The sequence below is a fragment of the Anabrus simplex genome, chromosome 1 (assembly GCF_040414725.1).
Source record: "Anabrus simplex isolate iqAnaSimp1 chromosome 1, ASM4041472v1, whole genome shotgun sequence".
NCBI lineage: Eukaryota > Metazoa > Arthropoda > Insecta > Orthoptera > Tettigoniidae > Anabrus > Anabrus simplex.
Window position 1 is genome coordinate 1,013,396,846 of NC_090265.1, and position 23,591 is coordinate 1,013,420,436.

Below are 23,591 nucleotides of genomic sequence, written 5' to 3' on the forward strand. Positions count from 1 at the left end.
TCTGCCTGGTGTATGTTCTTAGATCAACCTTCCTGAACTCGCTATGAAACGAAATTGTGAAAAATGCAGTTTCTATGCTTTCCTGCTTAACTTGAAAGTGCACCGCATGCGAAATGAGAACTGGCTATTTATCTCCTGATGGTGCTCATAGAAACGCAGGGCAGGGCCATATGAATACATGTCCACAGTGTTATTTTAACGAGGCAGCCATTTTTATTAAATGGCTCTAGCCATAGTGTTGTATGCCGGTAGAAAGAGCATAAAACAAGAGGTTAACATCATTGTAAAAAGTGACTGACAAAAATTGAACATAGTGTCTTATGCCTCCGACGTACAGAATTATGTAACCACTAGGGCCCGGATTATTTTAAAATGCATATGCAAATGCATATTTTGAATGTTAGTGCATATATAGATCGATTATCTAAGATTTCTGAACTAAATGAAAATCTAATGACCTCTATATGTTGCACATCCCTTGGCAACACGAGAAGCCTTCCCTGATCAAGGAGGAAAATGCTTCCAGTGTCACAATGCAAGCAGGTATACGGATAATGATCATTTACACAACAGCTTTTTCCCTTTTTCACACATTCCTTCCTCCTTACAGTAGCCTCCTGAGGTTTGCTTAAACAATTACGTTCATCTGTTAACTTGCTCTCCGTCTATTGTAGTGTTTTTACGAAATTAAAATGTAAAAATGCCTAAAGATAAGAGCTCTAGGTCTTTTTTAATTAAACTGTGGATATCAGGCAATAGTGACTATACAAGTGAGGGTGATGTAGTGTACTGCCAAGTGTGCGACAAGAGTGTAAAACGCGCTAAAAGAATTTCAAACTGAACAGCATTCGAAAACAACTTTACATCTCAGACCAAAGAAAAGAGTAAGAATACGCAACACTACTTTTAAGACATGGAAACACAGCGTGAAGTTAGTACATTTTCCGCTGATATTTGTAATTTTTTAATTTTTTAATTTTTTTTTTTTAAGGTTGAATAATTCAGATCTACGCTCGTTTCTTGAAAATAATTGTGCTAATCAAAGGATACCAAATGAATCTACCCTTCTGCACGCTTCTGCCGTGGATTCGATACGATCTGTTATAGGAGAGAACTGTCTGGATATCGGTAGATGAAACATCCGATTCGTGTGGTCGATACATTGCAAGCTTCATATGTATTTTCAAGAGAGTTTAATCCTAATGTAAACATGGTATGTCCACGCCTCCGTCAAAGAGCGAGTTATGATTCGCTGAGCATGTAGTACCGACCTCCACCCCGTCAACGTCTCGTGTTCGGACGTACAGGGCTGCGCATCGCATACAACAGCGCGAAGATCTGAACTTCTGAATAAACGACTAAACCTGGATTCTGTTCACTTCGTTTATTGAACACATTCACAATGCACTGCCGATGGCCACTTCTAAGCGGTTTTCCTCTTGTGCTTCAGTACACACGATGGTCCTACCTCTTGCTCCATTTGTCACTGTGAAAACTGACACTGACTGCTGGTGCAAGATGCAACACCTTATCTCCACGCTGTTTCTACAGCTTGGGACTTGCCCTCACTACGAGACGACTTCCTGTATTACACCACGCCTTGTGCCTTTATTTCTCGTTATTTAATCACTATTTTATTAAAACAAATATAATATATATATATATCTCGGTATATATGACAACCGTATTCTAATTTGATTACGTACTCTTCCAAACTCTCTACATGTAATAAAATAAAATGAATGCGGCGTACTACTTTTCTTCGAGCTCGCGTACACTCGAGTGCGACGGTTCCTTCTTCAATCAACTACGTCTATGTCCACGTGAAAAGGCAACGTGCTCCGCTTATTCCTTTACATCAGGATTAAACTCTCGTGAAAAGCGGAACAGTGGGTAAAGTATGTCCAGAAGAACCCGGCAAACCTCATTTACTTTCGTGGAAAGTGCTAGAAAATTCCAACCACGCTACACTTGCAAGATTTGTTAACGATTCCCTGAGACTTCTGTGGCCTAGTGAATCGGAGAGTGAGTGTTACAAAGCTAAGTGCGCCTTTTAGTCACAGATGCAGCTTCGTATATCATGAAAGCTGGTCAGTCTCTTAGTATTTTTTCCAAATCGCATCAATGTCACATATTTGGCCCACGGATGATATCGTATTGCAGGAATGATACGCACTCTTTTCATCTATAAAAGTATTTTTTCGTGGGGAAAATCTGTTCCTAAAAGCACCGGCTCGTGTACAGTTGTACAAAACCCATCTGCCTCAGGTTTCTCTTCCGCCGGAACCTGTTCTAACAAGATGGGGAACTTGGTTATCCGCAATATCGTTCTACCAGGAGAACTTCAAAATCAAGTGAAACGTGTAGTTAAAAGTATTGATAATAGTTACACTGCGTGTGTTCGTGAAGCAAAGTGCGCGTTTGAATCTAAAACTGTATATAAATATATCAATTTCGTCCATGTGCATGATTCGTCACTTTCGAAGGCGATTAAGGGCCTAGAAACTCGCGGTGCACCCCTACACGCATCCCTTCAGTTAATTCAAAACACCCGTTAGTTTTTAAATGGTGTCCGTGGTGAAACTGTAGAAAAGAGTTAAAAGGAAACTCAGTGCGGTGTTGGACTTAAGCTCAGTACTGAAGAAGATTCAATCCATAAGCAACTACATAAGTAAATCGGGCAGTCTTTGCCAGAAGAATATATCGTGCAGTCAGTGCCAGTAGTATTGCCCAGTTACGTCCGCCGACATAGAACAATTTTCAGCGTATAAATTAATTGTCCGACAACAGGAAGTCATTGATCCCTGAATACATTACAAAAACTGTAGATAACCTACTGTCATGCATCATTTGCAAGGAATGAAACATGTTTATCAATTTAACACTGAGTTGAAATTAAATAAGAAATAGACATCCGCCGTGGCGTTCGACAAGGCTACGTATTATCGACTCTGCTCTTCAACATTTACTCAGAGGCTATCCTTGCCGAAGCTCTGGAAGAAGATAAACATTAAGAAAACCCAGTTCATGGTCATCAGTAAACAGCAAGATGTCCACGTGCAGCTCACTCTCGACAATGAACCCATCGCTAGGGTTCACCATAGGCATCATTATTAACGGGGAACGTCTGAACAATCTCCGTTATGCTGACGACACTGTATTGCTAGCAGACCACGTAGACCTTCAAGTAGTATTAGACAAAGTGAATGCTGCTTGCAACAGAGGACTGAAGATAAACATTAAGAAAACCCAGTTCATGGTCATCAGTAAACGGCAAGATGTCCACGTGCAGCTCACTCTCGACAATGAACCCATCGCTAGGGTTCACCAATACAAGTATCTAGGATGTTACCTCAACCAGAAATGGGACTGCAGCCAAGAAATACGGGTCCGCATTGAACATGCGAGAAGCATCTTCGTGCAGATGAAGAAACTGCTCAACAACCTCAACCTACAACTAAACCTAAGGCTCCGTCTGGTCCGTGCCTACGTCTTTCCCACGTTACTTTATGGAATGGAAGGCTGGTCACTTACTCAAGCCCTCTCATTCGAAGTGCGGGTGTACAGACGGATGCTTCGCATTTCGTGGACAGATAAAATCCCGAATCCCGAGGTGTTGGATCGACTTGGAAAGAAGACTGAAGTGATGTTGACCATTAAAAGGCGGAATCTGGAATACTTCGGCCATATAATGCGGAATGATAAGTACAGAATCCTGCAGCTTCTTATACAAGAAAGAATAGGACGTAGTTCTGGTAGACGACGAACTCTATGGATGAAGAACCTCGTAGACTGATATGGGTTGGACACGATGGCTCTGATCCGTGTCGCTGCATCCAAATTCAAGATCGCCATGTTCCCCGCCAACCTTCGCTAGAATAAGACGACGAAGACTTTGATCTCTTTTTTAAAAACCGAAGCAGTGTTTCTTTTGCTCATACACTCACTTCACGTTAATGAATAGGTCCATTGGAGACAACGCAATTTAGTTCTCAAGTGGGAAACTTATCTGTACAGACTTTAACATAACATTAAAATACCTATTTTCCTTTTTGTAGAGTTTGTTTTTTGTGGGGCGGGGAATTTCTTCAGATTGAGCAACGAGAGGTAAAATTCTTGAAGTACCGGTAGCTTGTAATCCAGGTCACGGTGGGGTGTACAGCATTTCAGTTGAGATTTTTTTCTCTTCCAGCTGCCTTGACTCACTCGTCAGATTCCAGTTTTCTTCACAGAGCGCTGAGAGGTGACGACAGAATGGGAAGTGATTCATGTGGCAGTCGCGGGAAGGGGGCACTTTAAATCCAGATTTCCAGGAAAATCTGTTGCGCAAAGCTAGTACTTCAGTTTTATCACTAATATATATTAGACTGTGGTTTTTTAATAAGCTGTTACAGACATGGTTCATGGTGTGGGTTACTGTAGTCACGTCCTAGTTCGTGAACCATGGGCAACGGCTGAGTGGCCTAGTAAGTGGTCCTGAGAGTCGGGATACCAGTTGCTATGGAATGGGAGTGGGCATTTCGGACATATTCTGAGTCATGGCCCTCCTTGTGCTCAGGCGGGTAAGGACTATACCATCCACCGGTGGTCCATAACCCGTTAGAGGAGAGATCCTCACTTGGACTATGTGTAAGTAGGGTAGCATCCTGCTTCATGAATTTACAGAGCTCAGAACATTTTAAGCAAGCCTCGGACCTATGGGAGTAACGGAGTCCCACTCCCATTTGACAGGCGAGGGACTCCTTCGAAACAACTTGGCGAACGAAATGGAATTCGATGGGGAATTCAGAGGCTTGCAGACTGAACGCTGGAAGGCATAGGTCTTTAATGATCTATGTATGTTATAGACTAGGCGGCACTGAAGCGGCGTGCTTAGGAAATGAGTAAAATGCAATAGTTTCCAGTTTTGGTGAATTACGAACAGGGTCTTCAAACAGGGTTGGAGGTACATTGTCTTTAAACATCTATGGAAGCTGAATGGCGTGTCCTCAACCTGAAGAGGTCCACCATCAGCTCATAGAAGCGCAGGGGCATATGAATACATGTCCACATAGTGCTATTTTAACGATATAAATAATTATTAAATGGCCTGTTCGTAATTCTGCCCTCTGAAAGGTGAGAATGGATCAGTAGTTTAATGTCGGCGTTCGGATCCGAAGATCTAGGGTTAAATTTTGCAGAGGTAGTAGGATTTTTGAAGGGCGAAGTACATTCGCCATGTCGCACGATATCGGCATGTAAAGGATGTCTTGAGACACATTTGTTGCTCTACTCGATAACGTTTTGGTATTTTACTCGACCAAATTAAAACGCAACCGTAGGTCGTCAGTCCTGGTTTTTCTGCCATCCGGTAAACTGAAATGTCGAAATTGACACCTAAGCTGCCTGAGTGGCGTGAAATTAAAAATGAATGTCCACAGCACTCTAGCTGAGGTATTATTATCATCAGGAAAAATGGTATCATAGTTATGCATTGCTTTAAAACGTATCTTCAGGCTTACTGTTCACCTGAGTAACGGAGTTGTTAGTTTTCTTTTCGAAGTGGAAGGGTCGTAACCTGGAGCATTAGGTTGGTATTTAAGAGCAGTGTTTGTATTAACATACAGCGGGAAATATCTGCATTAACTTACGCCAACCAAATGCTCCACGTTACGAACCCTTCCACTTGGAACAAGAAGATAATTCCTAACAAACTTCGTTACTCAGGCGACAGGAAGAGTAGGTAGATAGATGGATACTTCTTAAATGAAACAGGTGTTGACGTTTTAGATATGTTTGTGAGTGAAAATGAAAATACTGAATTTTCTGTTCACGTTTTGTCAGTCCAAATTACATTTCGTGCAACTAATTTGAGATTATCGAAAGATTTTTTATATGGAAGTGAACTTAAAATAAAGCTTGTAGTTTTACTACGTGGAATTTGATCCACAGCAAAGGGACTTCAAATTTAAAAGATCTCGCATGCATGGGAAGGGATTCAAACTCAGACTGCCTCGATGAGAAGCCAGTGACGGTGTATCTGGTTATCATGCCCCCAAGAAAGATCAAAATGAATTGACTCGATGCGAGCCCACCTTACTGACCAATCTACCCTTTCAATAAGAGTGATAATGACTTAGATGTTTTGTGCGCATTATGGTCAAGGTCCTTTTTTATTGCTGTTGGACATGCACGTTGACAAATATAACATGCGAGCTTGAGTGAAGGAGCATGTACAATATGTAAACATTACAAACTGTAGAGCGTTAATTAGTCCTTGGCTGTTATTCATGTCACTACTGAGAATAAATCATTATCGTAGATCATAAGTCCTGTTTTCTGCATATTTAACTCATTGGCGCTTACCAACGGTACAGTTCCTTATGAATTTTTGGGCGTATATAGTTCCTGTAACAAGCAAGAGATGGGTTACGCTCCACTTCACTTTACTGTATACAGTACATTAAATTTCAACTGAAGGTATGTACAAATACAATTCATGAACAGTGGCTTTGAACTTCCCCTCGGAAGAACCAAGAACCAAAATAAGAACCATTAAAATTATTCAAGCTATATACTGTAGCTTTGAAATGAACGCACTGTATATTGGACTAGATGTATATCAAATCAATTGATAGCAAACGAAATATTTTTAATTTCAACCAAATTATTTTTTAATTGTTGCTCGGAGTTCTTTGTTCAAGGTGCTTACAGGGGTTAGATTAAGATGTAATATTTCACCTTTGTTCATAGTTTGTATGGATCATCTGCTGAAAGGTATCATGTGGCAGGGAGAGATTCGGTTAGGTGGAAATGTAGTAAACTGTTTGGGCTATGCCGATGACTTGGTCGTAATAAGATAGTGCTGAAAGCCTGCCGTCTAATATCTTGGAACTTGAAAATATGATGAAAATCAGCCTTTCTAGTCAGTACGTAAGAAACCTAAGAGAATTGAATGTCAGATTGGGAATACAGAGCTGGAAGACAAAGTATTGTGTAGGTGACATACTTCGTCCTTGTGACAGCCTACTCATAGGAGTTGTATTAAACGTATTTGTATTCTTTCAGGATGGTAGTATAGTGAGATTGAATCAAGATGCAGCAAAGCTAAGTCAGTTCGCAGTTACGATCAACATTATTCTGTAAGAAGGAAGTCGGCTCCCGGACGAAACTCTCAATACTGGTCTGTTTTCAGACCAACTTTCCTTTACGGGAGTGAAAGCTGGGAGGACTCAGGCTATTTTGTTAATAAGTTAGAATTTAGACGTGAAAGTAGCGAGAATGATTGCTGGTACCAACAGGTGGGAAAAATGACAGGAGGGTACTCGGAATGAGGATATAAATGTTAAGTTAGGAATGAACTCTATTATGAAACTGGACCCATAAACAGACTTAGGTGGTGGAGTCATGTAACGCGAATGGAGAATAGGTTACGTAAGAGAATAATGGGGCACTTTCAATTGTTAGTTTACTCATTTTCATATTTCCTATCTGATCGTCCAGGTTCATGGCTAAATGGTTAGCGTGCTGGCCTTTGGTAACGGGGGTCCCGGGTTCGATTCCTGGCAGGGGCTGGGTGTATGTGTAATCTTAATCATTTCATCCGCATCACGACGCTTGGGTCGCCTGCGGGCGTCAAATCGAAAAGACCTGCACCTGGCGAGTCAAGCATGTTCTCGGACACTCCCGGCTAGGGTTGCCACCTGCTCCGTATTGTACGGGACATCCCTTATTTGAGATGAACATTTTACGTCCCCTATTATGAACGGTTGTCCCGTAAAATCGAGCGTTTATCCTTTTTTTTCTCTAAATATTTTGAAATCCGCATTTGATTTGAGTGTCATTGAAGTTCAAAGTAGTTTCATTGTTTTCTCTTTGGAGCCTCGGAAGAAAAAAGTTTATTTCTAATACTGTAATGTTTTTCTGCATGTTTTGTCATACCTAATGCATTGTACTGCATGTACTGTTGAGAGGATGTATGTTAGTTTATTTTACGAATTTCAATAATCGTCTTATTCTGTTAATGAAACTAACTATAACCTAATTGAAATTGGTACCTTGCATTCCAGAGATAGTGGGTAGGCAGCCGTGAAGATGCGTTTCCCATTTTCGCATCAGGCAAATGTTAAGGCTGTACCTTAAGGCCAGGAGCGCTTCCTTCCCACTCCTAGCCCGTTCCTGTCCCATCGTCTCCATAAGACTTGCCTGTGTCGGTGCGACGTAAAGCAACTTGTAAACAAACAAAAAATTATACCTAACGTTTGATTTTCAAGTATTCGCGACCTGTCTCTTATTTTTGTGAGAAATCCCGTATTTTTTGATAGGTAAATGCCCCTTATTTCGTATATCAGAAAGTGGCAACCCTAATCCCGGCACTAAAAGCCATATGCCATTTCATTTCCTGTCTGCTCGCCTTCGGTCACCTCTTTTCTCTCTGTCGCGCCGATATTAAGTTCACAAAGCGTAGGGAGTCTACATTTTTACCCCTTTCAGCGTTTTTATTTTTAATTTTTTTTAAATTGTAAATACTTTCATTCTTCGATATGCAAGATCTTGGCCTTTTTAACCTTCTATTGGAATTCAGAGGTGAAGATCATCTGTTTTCTACGTCAGGTTTTAGAATATGAACAGCATCGGAAAAAAAGCTGTGTAGTTACTGCTGCTAAAATATGCTATATGCGTTGCGAATGAATGTTTTAAATTGGTTTTATTTATTCATGAAATACACTTTGGACTTGGAAATTTTGTCTTAAATATGTGCACCTAATTCATTTAAATGGCATTACACAGTTCTCCCAACGTTCTATTTTGTATTGAAACTTAAAATAGAGATGACGGTATAGAGTATCTAAGTATCGTGTATCGAGAAAAATTAGTATCGGCCCATCCCTTTTTATTTATTTATTTATTTATTTATTTATTTATTTATTTATTTATTTATTTATTTCAGTGCACGACTCATTCACATGCGGAGCATGAGTTCATATTTTTGGAAGGATGATCAGGGACCGATCGTCCCATGTACACACGTCCTGTAAGCCTGTCAGGGAATGGGGATTGAGAATTTAAGTTCCCTGTGATGTTATTGATGAGTTGATGGCATCATTTGGATGTTCCGACCAGGACGGTATAGACTCTCATGCAGTTATAAGACCCCATTAAATATTTTTCTTTCAAATCCTACAATAATGAATAATCGGTTTGTTTACATAAATTGACAATATATTGCATTACTTCTTCCTGCTGTGATTGAATATGTACGGTGTTAATTATTCATAGGTTTGCGGTCGCTTGGTAGGCCATGGGCCTTAGGGGCTTTTGCACCATGGAGTGTGGTTTTACTCATATGTTTTACATTTTATTTTAGGGGGCCCGAATTTCAATTTGTGTAGGTGGGATAATATATCCATTGGTGGTGTTTTTGAAGGCTATCAAATCAATCCTAAGGGTACTGCAGTTCTCACAGCCCTTGTTGAAAATGGAAATTAAATACAGAACTTGTAATGTTAATATATTCAAATCGGAGCATAGATTCATAATTACAACTACTATCGTAAGAGTTGAGCTTTGAATGGCACCTAACGCAACGAAATGAGTCTGTAATCCTTGCAGATCCTTCTTAACAAAATTAAGTGAACTTAGAGTTTTCCTGAAGCATTGCACAGTTACTATGAGTTTATTCATTTGTAACGTGTCCATTACTTATGATATTTATTACTTTGTCATTCATGGCAGCGTGTTAATACTATCTGCTTCTGACTAGAAGTCGCGGCAGCTTGTAGTTGCGGCACGAGTAACGGGTAGTACAAGCACTAGTCGTGACAATGTCAGTAATCTGAATCTATGCACATTTATTATCAAACTGTTTATTATGCAGTACATACAATAAATGTTTAACAATAAGGTATAATTAAACCACCACTTTGAATCTTCTCGACAGCATCTCAGTTCGCAGGAGTCATCGCGAACGGAACAGTTGTTTATTGTAAGACCTTGAGACTTTACATACACGCATGCGCGACAGCCATGCTTAACCCTCGCAACTCTTACCCCGCATCCACGCGACTTATCGTCAGACGACTATAGTACAGAAGGTTAGTTTAAAAATATTAAACCTGTATATACATAAGTCCACCTATATAAATACAACTATAATTTTGCTCATTCTTAGTTTTTAAACTCTGTTTAGGTATATAAAAGTCAGTTCAGTTCAGATTTTGTCTGTCATGACAGGAAACCGGCTGAACCGTTGACATTTAGAGCCGGGGTGTACACTAGAATTTGATTCGTGATGGAGTAATATTAAGATGGCTATCTGTCTGGCATGCGACTTCCGAGTAAGCTACATTCCTGTCTGTATAGAAAAACTGTATACATTTTGTTAGGTGCCAGCCCTATGGTAGCCCCTTTCGGTACGGTACTTTCTGGAAGGGGATCTCCCAGTCGGCCTGGAGGGCGTGGCCGGCCTTTCCATGTATTCTCTTAATTTTGTTTTCCCCAGTGGCGAAGCTAGCTATATTACTTGGGGAGTCTAAGAATATTGTTCAAGCTTACCTTAAATTCTTTTATACAGCAAGTGTATGCGGCGCTCCTTTCTCTCTGCAAATGCATCAATGACACGGTCCCTGAAGCTCTGATTATTTGACAGTTCGTGCAATAGAGATTTCTCTATCGCAAGTGTACTTAAATTACATAGTCCACTATTTGTCATTGAATTCCTCAGGAAGGCTTTTATGCGTTTTAGCGCACTCGTACTTCTTTCACTCGAACATGTTGTCACTGAAAATGTGAGAACTAAACGAACCAAACGTGTTGTTTGTTCGTAAACCTTGTCCAGACCATTATCCAACATACATTTTAGGAGTATTTGTGGAGTTAGATGTTTAGCTTCATCAGAGTACCCATTCACAAGTTCATTTGTCAGTTGTTCACTTTCGAAAAAAGGGTACATCTTCAGGAGTTGTTTCATTTTCATTGAGGGAAAACTTGTGTTGTAAGCCTTAAATTGATTCTCATCCAATAATTCTGCAAAATGGAAGTTTCAAAGTCACAGAACCGTATTTCCATCTGTACCACGGTGGTATCAATTATTTCATATGCTAATGCTGTGAGGGTTGGCACTACAAATGATTCTGTTGCCATTGCGGTATTGAGAGCTTTGTTGGTGTTTATGCATTCATTCACTGTTTCTTCATTTCTCAGATTTTTTAAGTTATTTATGGTTTGCTTTATCTTATGGTTGCAGATATTTACATTAGATGTGCATTTTGCTTGCAGCACCTTGAATAAATGATCCGTGTAGCAAAATATCTTGTTGAAGACGCACAACAGGAAGAGGAAATTAGGGTCATCTAATCTCTTAACCAGTCCCATAGCACCATTAACAGATTCGCCATCCCATTCTTCATCTTTATCAACAATGTGTGTAAGAGCTTCTTTCAAGTCCTTGAAATGGGATGCTATTGTTAGTGTTGCTCTGGAGTGGAAGTTCCAACGTGTCGTACATGCCGGGAGAAGTTTAAAGCCTTTATCTCTTAGGACTTGAGTTCTCTTTGACTTGCTGAAATATGTATGGAAGGCAGTCAAATCATAAGAGACGCACTTTCTTTATAGCTTTTGCTCCATACAAGAGTACCAAATTAAGCTTATGTGCATAGCAATGTATAAACATTGCATGTGGGCAAACTTGCTTTACGATAGTTTGAACACCCCCTGTAGAACCCGCCATTACGGAAGCCCCGTCGTAAGTCTGACATATTAACTTCTTTTCTACGCCCCATTTTCGTAAGACATCCAATATTACGGCTGACAGTCCAGTGGCACTTTTATCTTTTGAGACGTCGTAGAACCCCACAAACCTCTCGTGAACGTTATAACCAACACAGTACCAAAATATAATGTTCATCTGATTCTGACAAGATATATCTAATGTTTCATCCGCCTGAACTGATACAAATTCACAAATAGAAATTTATTTCTAATCTCTTCATTCATCACTTTGTCAATAATTTCATTCTGAATGTCACTCGAAGTTCCTTTAAATCCTGAAGTTTACCGGGCGAGTTGGCCGTACACGTAGAGGCGTGCGGCTGTGAGCTTGCATCCGGGAGATCGTGGGTTCGAATCCCACTGTCAGCAGCCCTGAAGATGGTTTTCCGTGGTTTCCCATTTTCACACCAGGCAAATGCTGGGGCTGTATCTTAAGGTCACGGCCGCTTCCTTCCTACTCCTAGGCCCTTCTTATCCCATCGTCGCCGTCAGACCTATCTGTGTCGGTGCGACGTAAAACCCCTAGCAAAAAAAATAAAATAAAATCATTCTGTAAAATCTATTAACGTATGACTCTCATAAATGAGAAAGAAATTTGCATATTTTCACATGCATGCAATTTGAAGGAACAAATAATTTCTTATAGATCCAGTTAATCCAGATTTCATCTTGGCTGAATATTTCATTGTTATCCTGAGTTGTATGGCACAGAAAAACTTTCGTGGCTTTACGACAGTAAATTTTGAGACAATATTGTTTAAATTGATATTTAAAAACAAATTGTGATGTAATCTAGGTACGTCCAGGTTATCATTAAACACACATTCATTAATGCAGTTATTACTTTTATTGCACTTAATAGGATAACTTGTTAGTGATTTTAATACTAATGCAAAGAAAATGTAAGTAGTTTGATTGGTTTTCCTTATTGTATCCGACATTAATGTTTTAATTTTCACTTTTTTTTTGTATGATCTTGTAGATTATCAGAATTTCACAACGAACGAGGGGAAACCCGCCAAATGTAACCAGATTTCCCAGAAACTTCGCTCATCGAAAGGCGGGTCGAAATAAGCGAACACATGTTTCGGCTTATTCGTAGACACACTACAGTTTCCGAGAAAATGACTGTCGAAGTTTGACGTGCTTGATGTGTCTTTTAGGCCCGTATTCACAAACGTCAGTTACTTTTGCTGTTATCTCAGATTTCCAAAACTCTGATGTTATCTCGGATAACTCTTGCTTCCGTATTCACCTCAGCATTTATTATCTCGGTTTACGAAAACCAAGATTTCCTTTCAATGTGAATTTCAACGTAAAATTTTTCATACTGACGCACGGAAAACAAATGACTACGCACTGCGTATACGGGCCTTAAGAGCGTAACAAGCACACTGACGCGGTGGCGCAGTGGCTATCGCCGCGGCTTCACACCTTTCCGCCCCGTGTTCAATCGCGATAAATTGTTTTTGTTGTTTCATTAATCTACTTACGCCCATTCGTGATTAGTACACGAATGTTTATAAAGTTCGTGGGTACAAGGGCGTGATGATTTTAAAATTACAGCTGGGGTTCACAATAATTGTTTTTGTTATAATAAATATATGTATAGTATATGATTTGGTATTTTTAGGGATAACAATGTTTTGCAAGTTCATTCAACGCTTCAGGGAGATACGGTGCATTTCCTTGGGTGATACCGATCGTAGAAACCTTCGAAACAGAAATTTCGCACACCAAGAGCATCATGCGGAGGTAGGTTTGCCACAGTTACATTTCAGGGCTGGAATGTAACTCGGGAAATGAACGTCATTAGCATTACTGAAGATTTCACGTGTTGACATGGAGTTTACGACAAAACACGCATAACGGATCATTTTTCCAAAAACTCGCGCTTGCAATTATGGCTCAATGCGTGGATATCTATTGCGTCACGTCTAGTTGTGATATTCCTTTGCCGTGCAATGAATGTATAACAATTGACGTTTTAAAATTCATTTACTAGACCAAAAATTAATAAACTAAACAGGGCAAGGATATTTCAAAATACATTGAACAAAACCATTAGTGTAGTAATCGTCAATGGACAAAAAAGTAAATAAATGAAAGAAAATTAAACCAACCAAATCATCGGGATTTGAACACGGGGTGCAAAAGTGTAAAGCCGCGGCAAAAGCCACTGTGTCACAACGTTGGTTCAACTTGCTACGCGCTAATAGGCACGTAAAGTACACCGAAGAAAATGGAAATTGCAACATTCAGAAGGAGTGGTGCTACATTGCTGCAATTGAACATGCAGGACGAGTGTTCGGTTGTGCTTCGATGATTACTCTTTCAGGTCCCTCTGACCGCAAGTTTGGACAACAATCAATACAGGATGTGCCCACCACGAGCTACAATACATTGATGAAGTCGTCGAGGCATGGAGTCAATAAGGCCCTGCATCGCTTCCTGAGGAATTGTGGCCCATGCTTGCTGCACTGCACGGGTCAGTTGTTTCAGAGTTGTGGGTGGCTGAGGACGGTTGGCCAGTTGTCGACCCATCATGTCCCATACATGCTCCATAGGACTGAGGTCTGGGGATCTGGCGGGCCATTCTAAGGTTGTGATGTCGTGGAGAGCTTCTCTGGAGATGCGTGCAGTGTGAACCCGGGCATTGTCCTGCTGAAACATCCTATTAGCAATGTTCGCCATCATAGGGACAACCACTGGATTGAGTACCATATCAACGTACTGTCGAGCAGTCATAGTGCCCTCAACAAGCACTAATTGTGATTTCACATTAAAGCCAATAGCTCCCCAGACTATAATGCTTGGTGTTGGCCCTGTGTGCCTCTCGACAATAAGATCTGGGCGGCCCCTCTCCCCGGTACGTCGGCTCACACGATTCCGGCGATCACTGCAGGCAAGACAGAAGCGCAATTCATCACTAAAGACGACCCTATGCCTTTCGTCGACCCACGTCGATCTTTCTCGACACCAGGCCAGCCTTACACGTCGCTGTTGTGGGGTTTTAGTACCTTCTGCAGGGACACGGGCTCGTAAGCCAGCTGCACGCAGGCGGTTACCAACTGTTTGTTGTGTAACGTGGGGTGCCACAGTTGCTCGAATTTGCGCTGCTGTTGCATGGGGTTCCATCCGGGCCATCCGAATGATGCGGCGATCCTCTCTCACAGTTGTCTGTCGCGCTGGGCGTGTGCCAGGTCTACGAGTGTGGGTACCTTCATTTGACCACTGCTGCCATACACGTTGTACCGTAGATGCCTGTCGGCCAACACGTACAGCGACAGTCCTTAGCGATAATCCAGCCTCACACAGCCCTCTTATCCGAGCCCTCTCAAACGGCGACAGTTGTTGATAGCGTGCTCTTCTGTCGTCGAGGCATGTTTGACGGGGAACACTTCACTGCACAGACTGCAAGTCAACTACGCTCCACCAGAGTCCATATACTGGATTTGATTCCTCCGCGACCAATCACGTGGGGAGACCTGTAGCAACAATACAATGGACCTGAAACTTTGATCATTTACATACCTACATGGCATCGTTCCATATCTTGAAAATCAACACAAACGAGCAATGCCTTCATGGTGTTGCAATTTCCATTTTCTGAAGTGTATGCAGGAAACTTCGACCGTCATTTTCGCGAAAACGGTCGGCTGTCTACGGATAAGTTGAAACATGTATTCGCTTATTTCACTGAGCGAAATTTCTGGCAAAAAGCGGGTTGTTGCCCTTGTAAGTCGAGAAAAGCTTTCAGTTCTTCCGAAACATTTCCTGAATAAAAATGTTTTAGTACTGCTACCAGTACTGTAAGTTGCAGAATTTTTAAAGCAAGTAGCATTTCTGATTTACTAAGCCCTAATCAAACTGCTTTGCTTTGCCTCCTCCCTTAATCAGTAATTTGCAGTCATAAGACTGATTAGTTGCCAATAGAGAGTTCCGGATCTTCCTCTTACTTGCAGTTCCTTCATTGATACTCAATTCTCTGTCTGGATGTCCTTTAGAATTGTTTAAGGAAGGTATTTCTGCCCGATCTAGAAAGCCAAGAATAACGACCGATACCTTGTGGGTGGGGGACACAGACGGAGAATACACCTCTTCTTGTAAGAGGCGACTAAAAGGGGTGACCTGCCGGGCTGAGTGGCTCAGACGGTTAAGGCGCTGGCCTTCTGACCCCAACTTGGCAGGTTCGATCCTGGCTCAGTCCGGTGGTATTTGAAGGTGCTCAAATAAGTCGGCCTCGTGTCGGTAGATTTACTGGCACGTAAAAGAACTCCTGCGGGACTAAATTCCGCACCTCGGCGTCTCCGAAAACCGTAAGAGTAGTTAGTGGGATGTAAAACAAATATTATTATTATTATTATTATTATTAAAAGGGGCGACCAAGGGGGATGATGGATTTGCAGCCATAAGATTACCTGTGATTAGTACTATTTTATGTGAGGAGCACCATAAGTTTGTAATTAGTAATTAGTACCATTAGGCGAGGAACACCATGGGTCTGCGTTATGTGATTACAGCAATGAGCCGGAGTACTGGTTTTTGGACACCTTTCAACAACAAGAATCATCTATATATATATAAAATAACTTGTCCTGACTGACTGACTGATTCATCATCGCAGAGCCAAAACTACTGGACGTAAAGAAATGAAATTTTGGGGATATATTCATATTAAGATGTAGGTGCTCGCTAAGAGGATTTTTGGATATTCCTTCGCTAAAAGGGTGAAAAGAGGGGTGAAATTTTAAAATGAGTGTGTCTATATCTCGAAAGTTTAAAAGTTTACAGATGTAAAAATTGGTATTTAGAATCCTCTTTAAAAATAAGGAAACAAGTATTATTTTGTTTTCAGAAATTCCCAATAGGAGGGGTGAAAAGGGGTGAAAATGGGGAAAATGGGTTGAATGCCCTTAATCAGGATACCAGTACTTATATCTCAGAAACTGAAGATATTACAGACCTGAAAATTGGTACTTTTGATCTCTTTTAAAAACAAAGAAACACGTATTTTTTTGTTTTTGGAAAATCCAATTAATGGGAGGGTGAAAAGGGGGTGAATTTTTAAAATGAGTGAATCTATATCTCGAAAGTTTAAAAGTTTGCAGATGTAAAAATTGGTATTTAGAATCTTCATTAAACATAAAGAAACACGTATTTTTTGTTTTCGGAAAATCACAATAGGAGGGGTGAAAAGGGGTGAAAAAGGGGTTGAATGCCTTTGATGAGGCTACTTATATTTCAGAAACTGAAGATATTACAGACCTGAAAATTGGTGTTTGGGATATCCTTTAAAAATAAACACGTATTTTTTTGTTTTTGGAAAATCCAATTAATGGGGGGGGGTTAAAAGGGGGTGATTCTTTAAAATGTGTGTATCTATATCTCAAAACTGTTACAGTTTATAGATGTAAAAATTGGTATATAGAATCTCCTGTAAAAATAAAGAAACACGTATTCTTTTGTTTTCGGAAAATCCCAATAGGAAGGGTGTAAAAGGGTGAATAATGGGTTGAATGCCTTTAATGAGGCTACTTATATTTCAGAACCTGAAGATATTACAGACCTGAAAATTGGTATTTGGGATCTACTTTAAATGTAAAGAAACACGTATTTTTTCGTTTTTGGAAAATCCAAATATTGAGTTGTGAAAAGGGGGGTGAATTTTTAAAATGAATGTGTCTACATCTTAAAACTTTAAAATTTACAGATGTAAAATTTGATAGTTAGAATCTCCTCTAAAAATAAAGGGACACGTATTTTTTTGTTTCCTGTAAATCCCAATAGGAGGGGTGTAAAAGGGTGAAAAATGGGTTGAATGCCTTTAATGAGGATACATATATCTCAGAAACGGAAGATATTACAGAACTGAAAATTTGTATATGGGATCTCCTTTAAAAATAAAGAAACACGTATTTTTTTAGTTTTTGGAAAATCCTATTAATGGCGGTTAAACAGAAGTGACAAATTGGGGTGAATATTTTGAAAGATCTTGGAAACGTAAAATGTTACAGACGTAAAAAGTGGGTGTTTGGAATCTCCTGTAAATGTAAAGAAACATAGGTGATTTGTTTTTGGAAACTCCACTTAAGGGGAACCCAAAAGGGGTGAAATTTTAAAATGAGAATTTTTACAGTATATCTAAAAAACTTAACATGTTACAGAAGTGAAAAATCGTATTTTTATCTCTATTAAACATAAAGAAACGTGTATTTTTAATTTCTGAAATACCACTCGGGTGGAGGGGGGGGGGGGGTGAAAGTGACTGAAAATGGTGTTGAATACTTTTATTTAGGCTACTGATATCTTAAAAATGAAGATTTTACAGACGTGAAATTTGATATTTGCAATCTGCTTTAAAAGTAAAGAAACACGTATTCTCGGAAAATCCAATGAATCGGGGGGGGAGGGGGGTGAAAGAATTGAAAAATTGACTTTAATTGTATGAGAATATATACATCTAATAAAAACTAAAGTTGTTACAGACGTGAAAATTCGTATTTGGATCTCCCTTAAAAACAAAGAAAAACGCATTTTGGGGGGGAAACCATCTTGGGGGGCGGGAGTGTAAAGGAGTTGAATTCCTTTCATGAGGACACATAAATCAAAAAGTGAAGAAGTTAGAGTCGTGATAATTGGTATTTAGAAGATCCTTCACTATTAAAGAAACAAGTATTTTTTGCGGGAAAATTCACTTGGGGGGGGGGGGGAGGAGTAGTTTGAAATGAAGTGACAAAAGTAAATTATATTTATGGGGATACTTATATCTCAAAACTGAAGGTAATAGACGTGAACATTGGTGTTTGGAATCTCCCTTAAACATAAAGAAACACGCCTTCTTTTAATTTTGGCGGTGGGGGGGTGGGGGGGAGGGTTGGCAATAAAAACTAACGGCGGTGGGGTGTAAAAGGAGGTGAGACCAATTGATTTTACTGTGGTTAATGTACTTATAAGGATCCTCCGTTGCTCAGGCGGCAGCGCGCCGGCCTCTCACAGCTGGGTTCCGTGGTTCAAATCCCGGTCACTCCATGTGACATTCGTGCTGGACAAAACGGAGGCGGAACAGGTTTTTCTCCGGATACTCCGGTTTTCCCTGTCATCATTCATCCCAGCAACATATAATAGTAATAATAATAAGAATAAGAATAACATTAATAATAATAATAATAATAATAATAATAATAATAATAATAATAATAATGTTCCGGACCGTCGTCAAATGTGCGGACCGCGCTGGAAACGGCTCCTGGACGGGTAATGACTAAGAATGCAGCCGGCCGCGGGTTCAGTGCCGCCAAGGCTCCCAATAAGACACCACGCCGGATCTCCTGAAGGATTTTATCCAGATTAAAAATGATTATAGGAATATACTGTATGGCAAAGATTTACGGACCCAACTGACCGGGAAGAATACCTCAGCCTAGCCCGGGAAGTACGAAATCGATTGCTGGAAAGGAAGATTGAAAAATGGGAGGAAACGTGCCGTAATCTAATAGAAAACGAGTCAGATCGGGAATTTTGGTGGATTCTCGCTGAAAACGTGTCAGATCGCGAATTTCGGCGGATTATATATCTAAAACAATAAGCATGCAGTTATAAATTTCAGTATAATACCGTAGCGAAGCACGGGTACCATGCTAGTATATTTATATATTTACTTTGGAAGCAGCCCCTTGTTCCGTTTATACTATTATTTTAAGCTATTTTATGGGAGGGATGCACATTGCGGGTCTGATCCACTGATTGATTTTTTAAATTCATAAGTCTTCTTTTTGAATTCTAGTCAGTGGATGGTTTTTGAATTCTGATAATTATATATTTGCGCTTCATCACATACCATTAGGTGCCGATGACCTAGATGTTGCTCACTTTTAAACAACATCCATCGTAACCAATAACAGCAGAGAGGATTCGCCGTGCTGACCACACACGACACCTCATAATCTGCAGGCCTTCGGGCTGAGCAGCAGTCACTTCGTAGGCCATGGCCGCTTGGGGCTGTTGCTCCATGGGCTTTGGTTTGGTGTGGTTTAATTTTTAAGGTATTTCTAGGTCTTCCCCACAGATGTTTTCTTTTAGTGAAGCTGCCTGCCGCAGTTCTCAGTAATTTGAGTGCTGCATTGCGTGGCCCCACCATGAGAGACGTCGGTTCTAGTGTACAAAGGTTTCATCTCTGTTGGTTCACAATGTTTAGAACCCTGGTGTTTGTCATCTTATCTTTCCAAGACATGTTTATCATCGTATGTGTGATAGGACCACATATCTGGCTTAAAGGCGGTTCTTTACATTTTTATTTAGCGTCCGCATTTCAGAGGCATACAATGCAACTGTCCATACTAATGCATGTTGGAGGGAAAGGCTAAGTTGACTGGCAAAATATTTTCTTTTGCATAAAAGGTGGTTTGGCTTGAGCAATGAGACATCTGACCTTTGGTAAGTGACACATTAAAAGAATGCACCCAGACAGACTTATAAAATAAATAGTCAAATGCTATGGATATACGAGTATAGCCAAAACACACACAGTGAAATGGATTGGCAAAATCAAAACTGATCTGAAACAGGCAGGAAATTACACAAGCAGTTGCCTAGAACTGGGTAATCTTCAGATCCAAAATTCACAAATGGCAAGTTGACCAAGAGGAAAGACCAAAGAAGACGGGAACAACCAGGTTTAAAGACAGAAAGAAAGCCTACAGTAAAAGAAATATGGGAACAAAGGGAGACCTCTAAGTATTCAGCATAATCCAAATGGGATTATTTGCATATATATGTATAATGTTGTAAATAATAATAATAATTTCGTGTGGCTATTTCTAGCCGAGTGCAGCCCTTGTAAGGCAGACCCTCCGATGAGGGTGGGCGGCATCTGCCGTGTAGGTAACTGCGTATTATTGTGGTGGAGGATAGTGTTATGTGTGGTGTGTGAGTTGCAGGAATGTTGGGAACAGTACAAACACCCAGCCCCCGGGCCATTGGAATTAACCAACGAAGGTTAAAATCCCCGACCCGGCCAGGAATCGAACCCGGGACCCTCTGAACCGAAGGCCAGTACGCTGACCATTCAGCCAACAAGTCGGACAATGTTGTAAATAATATACACAGTTCAAAAAAATTAGGGGAACATGTTTTTGAACGTATGCCATGCTCCACAAAACTATACCTCACACCCAGGTATACCGTTGAAGTATGCAAAAGAACATTGATGGATTTGCATTCATTTTCAGAACACAAATGTCCAAATAGGGGCGAAAACGAAGTGGTAAGTCCTCCAGGGTGGATTTTTATCACAGTTGGAGATTTTCAGTATGGTGTATGTCCTCCACAAGCATTTATCACAGCTTGGCACCTACATGGCATGCTGCGTATAAGTCGACGGAGGTCACGTTGCGGTATTAGGTTCCAATCTTCAATGAGAGCTTGTTCGAGGTCTTGGAGAGTCTGTGGTGGAACAGGATGCCCACGAACACTTCTGTCAAGCCTATCCCACACATTGTCGATGGGGATTAAGGTCCGGACTCACTGCTGGCCATTCCATCTCTTGAATGTCCAGTTCTTTCAAGACAGCTCTGGTGATACACGCTATGTGAGCACGAGTACGAATTCAGGGCCAACACCGTATGAACCAACACATGCTGTAGCAGTATCTGCTCGATGTACCCCACAGCGGTAAGATTACCACGGGTGACAAGATCCGTACAGCCATCAATACTGATGCCACTCCACACCATCACAGAAACTTTTCTGAATCGGTCGCCTTCCTGGACAACATTTGACATGTACTGCTCACCACGGCATCTCCATACATGTTGACGTCCATCACGCTGTGTCGGGAAATCTGGACTCGTCTGTGAACAACACAGGTCTCCATTGGCGAAGTTGCCAGGACGTGGGCACGGACAAACAGAAGGAGAGGTGCGTGATGTTACTACGTTAAACGGGGACTCGAACAGGATGTCTGGGTCGTAAGGACAATTCTCTTAACCTGTTCCTTAGTCTGGTCAAACATCGTGACTCCAGTTCTCTGGCAGTTGCTGAACGACGCTGCAACGCACAGATGGTTAGACATCTGTTATCCTGTGGGGTAGTCATGTGTCCACGACCTTGTCCAACCCTCCTTGAGAACTGGCCTGTCTCGTTGTAGCGATTCCACAAGTGTTAAATAAAGAGTTTTTGGGAATTTGTCTCGTGCATTTTGTCTTTGAGGTATTTATTTTCATAATGCATTTTCTGCCAGTATGTAGCGTAGAATAAGGTTGTTACTTTTATTGACCTGTCTGTCTCATCCTTGGCTTTGACAATATGAAAGTGACAGAGGTATGAGCAATTCTAGTAATACTGTTCCTTATGCAGCCAGTCCCTGTTATGGTGTGAAAATATCGCTCATAGGATCGGTTTGTGCATGCTTTTCAGTGGGCTTGGCAGAAATAGCAACTTCTGGCTCTGAGGAAAGCAACAGGAAACTACCTCGCTCCTCATTTCCCTAGTATACCTCTTCAGTGACAATTGGCTATCTATGACAGCTGTTGGTGGAGCTGTAGAGGATCAAACCAGCCTTCAGACTGAATACCCAACATACGTTTCTACACCGTTGATGCAATTCCTGACAATATTTCCTGTAAGATGGACTGGTTTCCTGCTAGAATGGTCTGATCTTTTGTAAACTTAATAACTTGTATGAGCAGTGTGTTTTTGTTACCCTGTCTTGCATTCAAGAGTTTCTGCTATCATCAACTTGCCAAAAGCATTAAACAGAATTTGGGGGAGAGGACATCTTCTTCCTTAAGCATGTAAAATCCATTACACTTAGGAGTGTTTGACATTTTACAAAACTAGTAAAATAGATTAGTATAGGTATATATGTTTCTATCTGATTGTTGTAAAAATGTCAAGAAGTCGTCTTAAATATTGTCTCTTGAATCTCCCTGAACCATTTGTGTTTTTAACCTTTTTAGTTAAGGTGCAAATGTGTGTTTAATTTATGAAGAATGTTTTCATGTAAAATTTTGTCATATTCAAGCAACAAAGTTCTGCTGAATAGGGATGTAATAGAAATATTTTGTCATCTACAACTTCACCAAGTTTTACATTTGCTGTTCAGTGTTCATATCAAAATAATAAATTGCCTTGAGCATGCTTTAGCCACTTGGTTTGCTGATGGAGGGGCTTACTATCAGATGAATGTGGTAATTCTAAATCACAAGTGGTCTTTGTACACTTTTTATAAAACTTGTGAAGGGACAGAGTATTTACAAAGAGAGGTAATTTTCTTTTTAGATACTTGCAGTATGCATATCATTTTTAACTTCAACTGTACCAAATTTCTATATTATCTGTTTTAGTTGAGGGACTTGACGTACCCTGAAGTGATTGCAACAGCATCATATATCCTGATTGCTGCTGGAGCATTTGTGTTCCTCGTGAGCATGCTTGGCTACTGTGGAGCCCTCAGAGAATCACAGTGCCTTCTCACGTGTGTAAGTATTCTTTCTTCTCGAAATGTACATTTCAGAGTACTCTGATAAAGATTCCTGTTTTTATTTTACCTAGTGGTTTAACATTATAAAGTATAACCTTAAAGTTTTTTCAGTCTGTTGAACACTAAATACAAAATTTTTGAAAACTCCATAATGTAGCTATAAATTACCACAATTACATCTTTCATCCTGAAAGAGCATCCTCATATTCCATACAATCACTTTTATAACATATGTACAAAAGTTTACATTGTGTAAACTTTTGAATGATTATGAATGGGTGATATTATTAACAAGCTTTAAAAAAAACTATGAATGCTTAGTCTGTGTTTTACACCTTAATAAAATCAAAAATGTTTTAAG

The 23,591-nt window shown here is 40.4% G+C and overlaps 1 protein-coding gene across 1 annotated transcript in view; it reads left to right on the plus strand.

The window, feature by feature from the left end:
• The window catches only part of Tsp66E (Tetraspanin 66E), a 233,056-nt gene that overhangs the window by 198,397 nt on the left and 11,068 nt on the right, over window positions 1–23,591 (plus strand). The window contains exon 4 of the mRNA XM_067136947.2: window positions 23,094–23,228. Coding sequence (XP_066993048.1) covers window positions 23,094–23,228 — 135 coding nt within the window. The remainder of the gene's footprint in view (window positions 1–23,093; window positions 23,229–23,591) is intronic.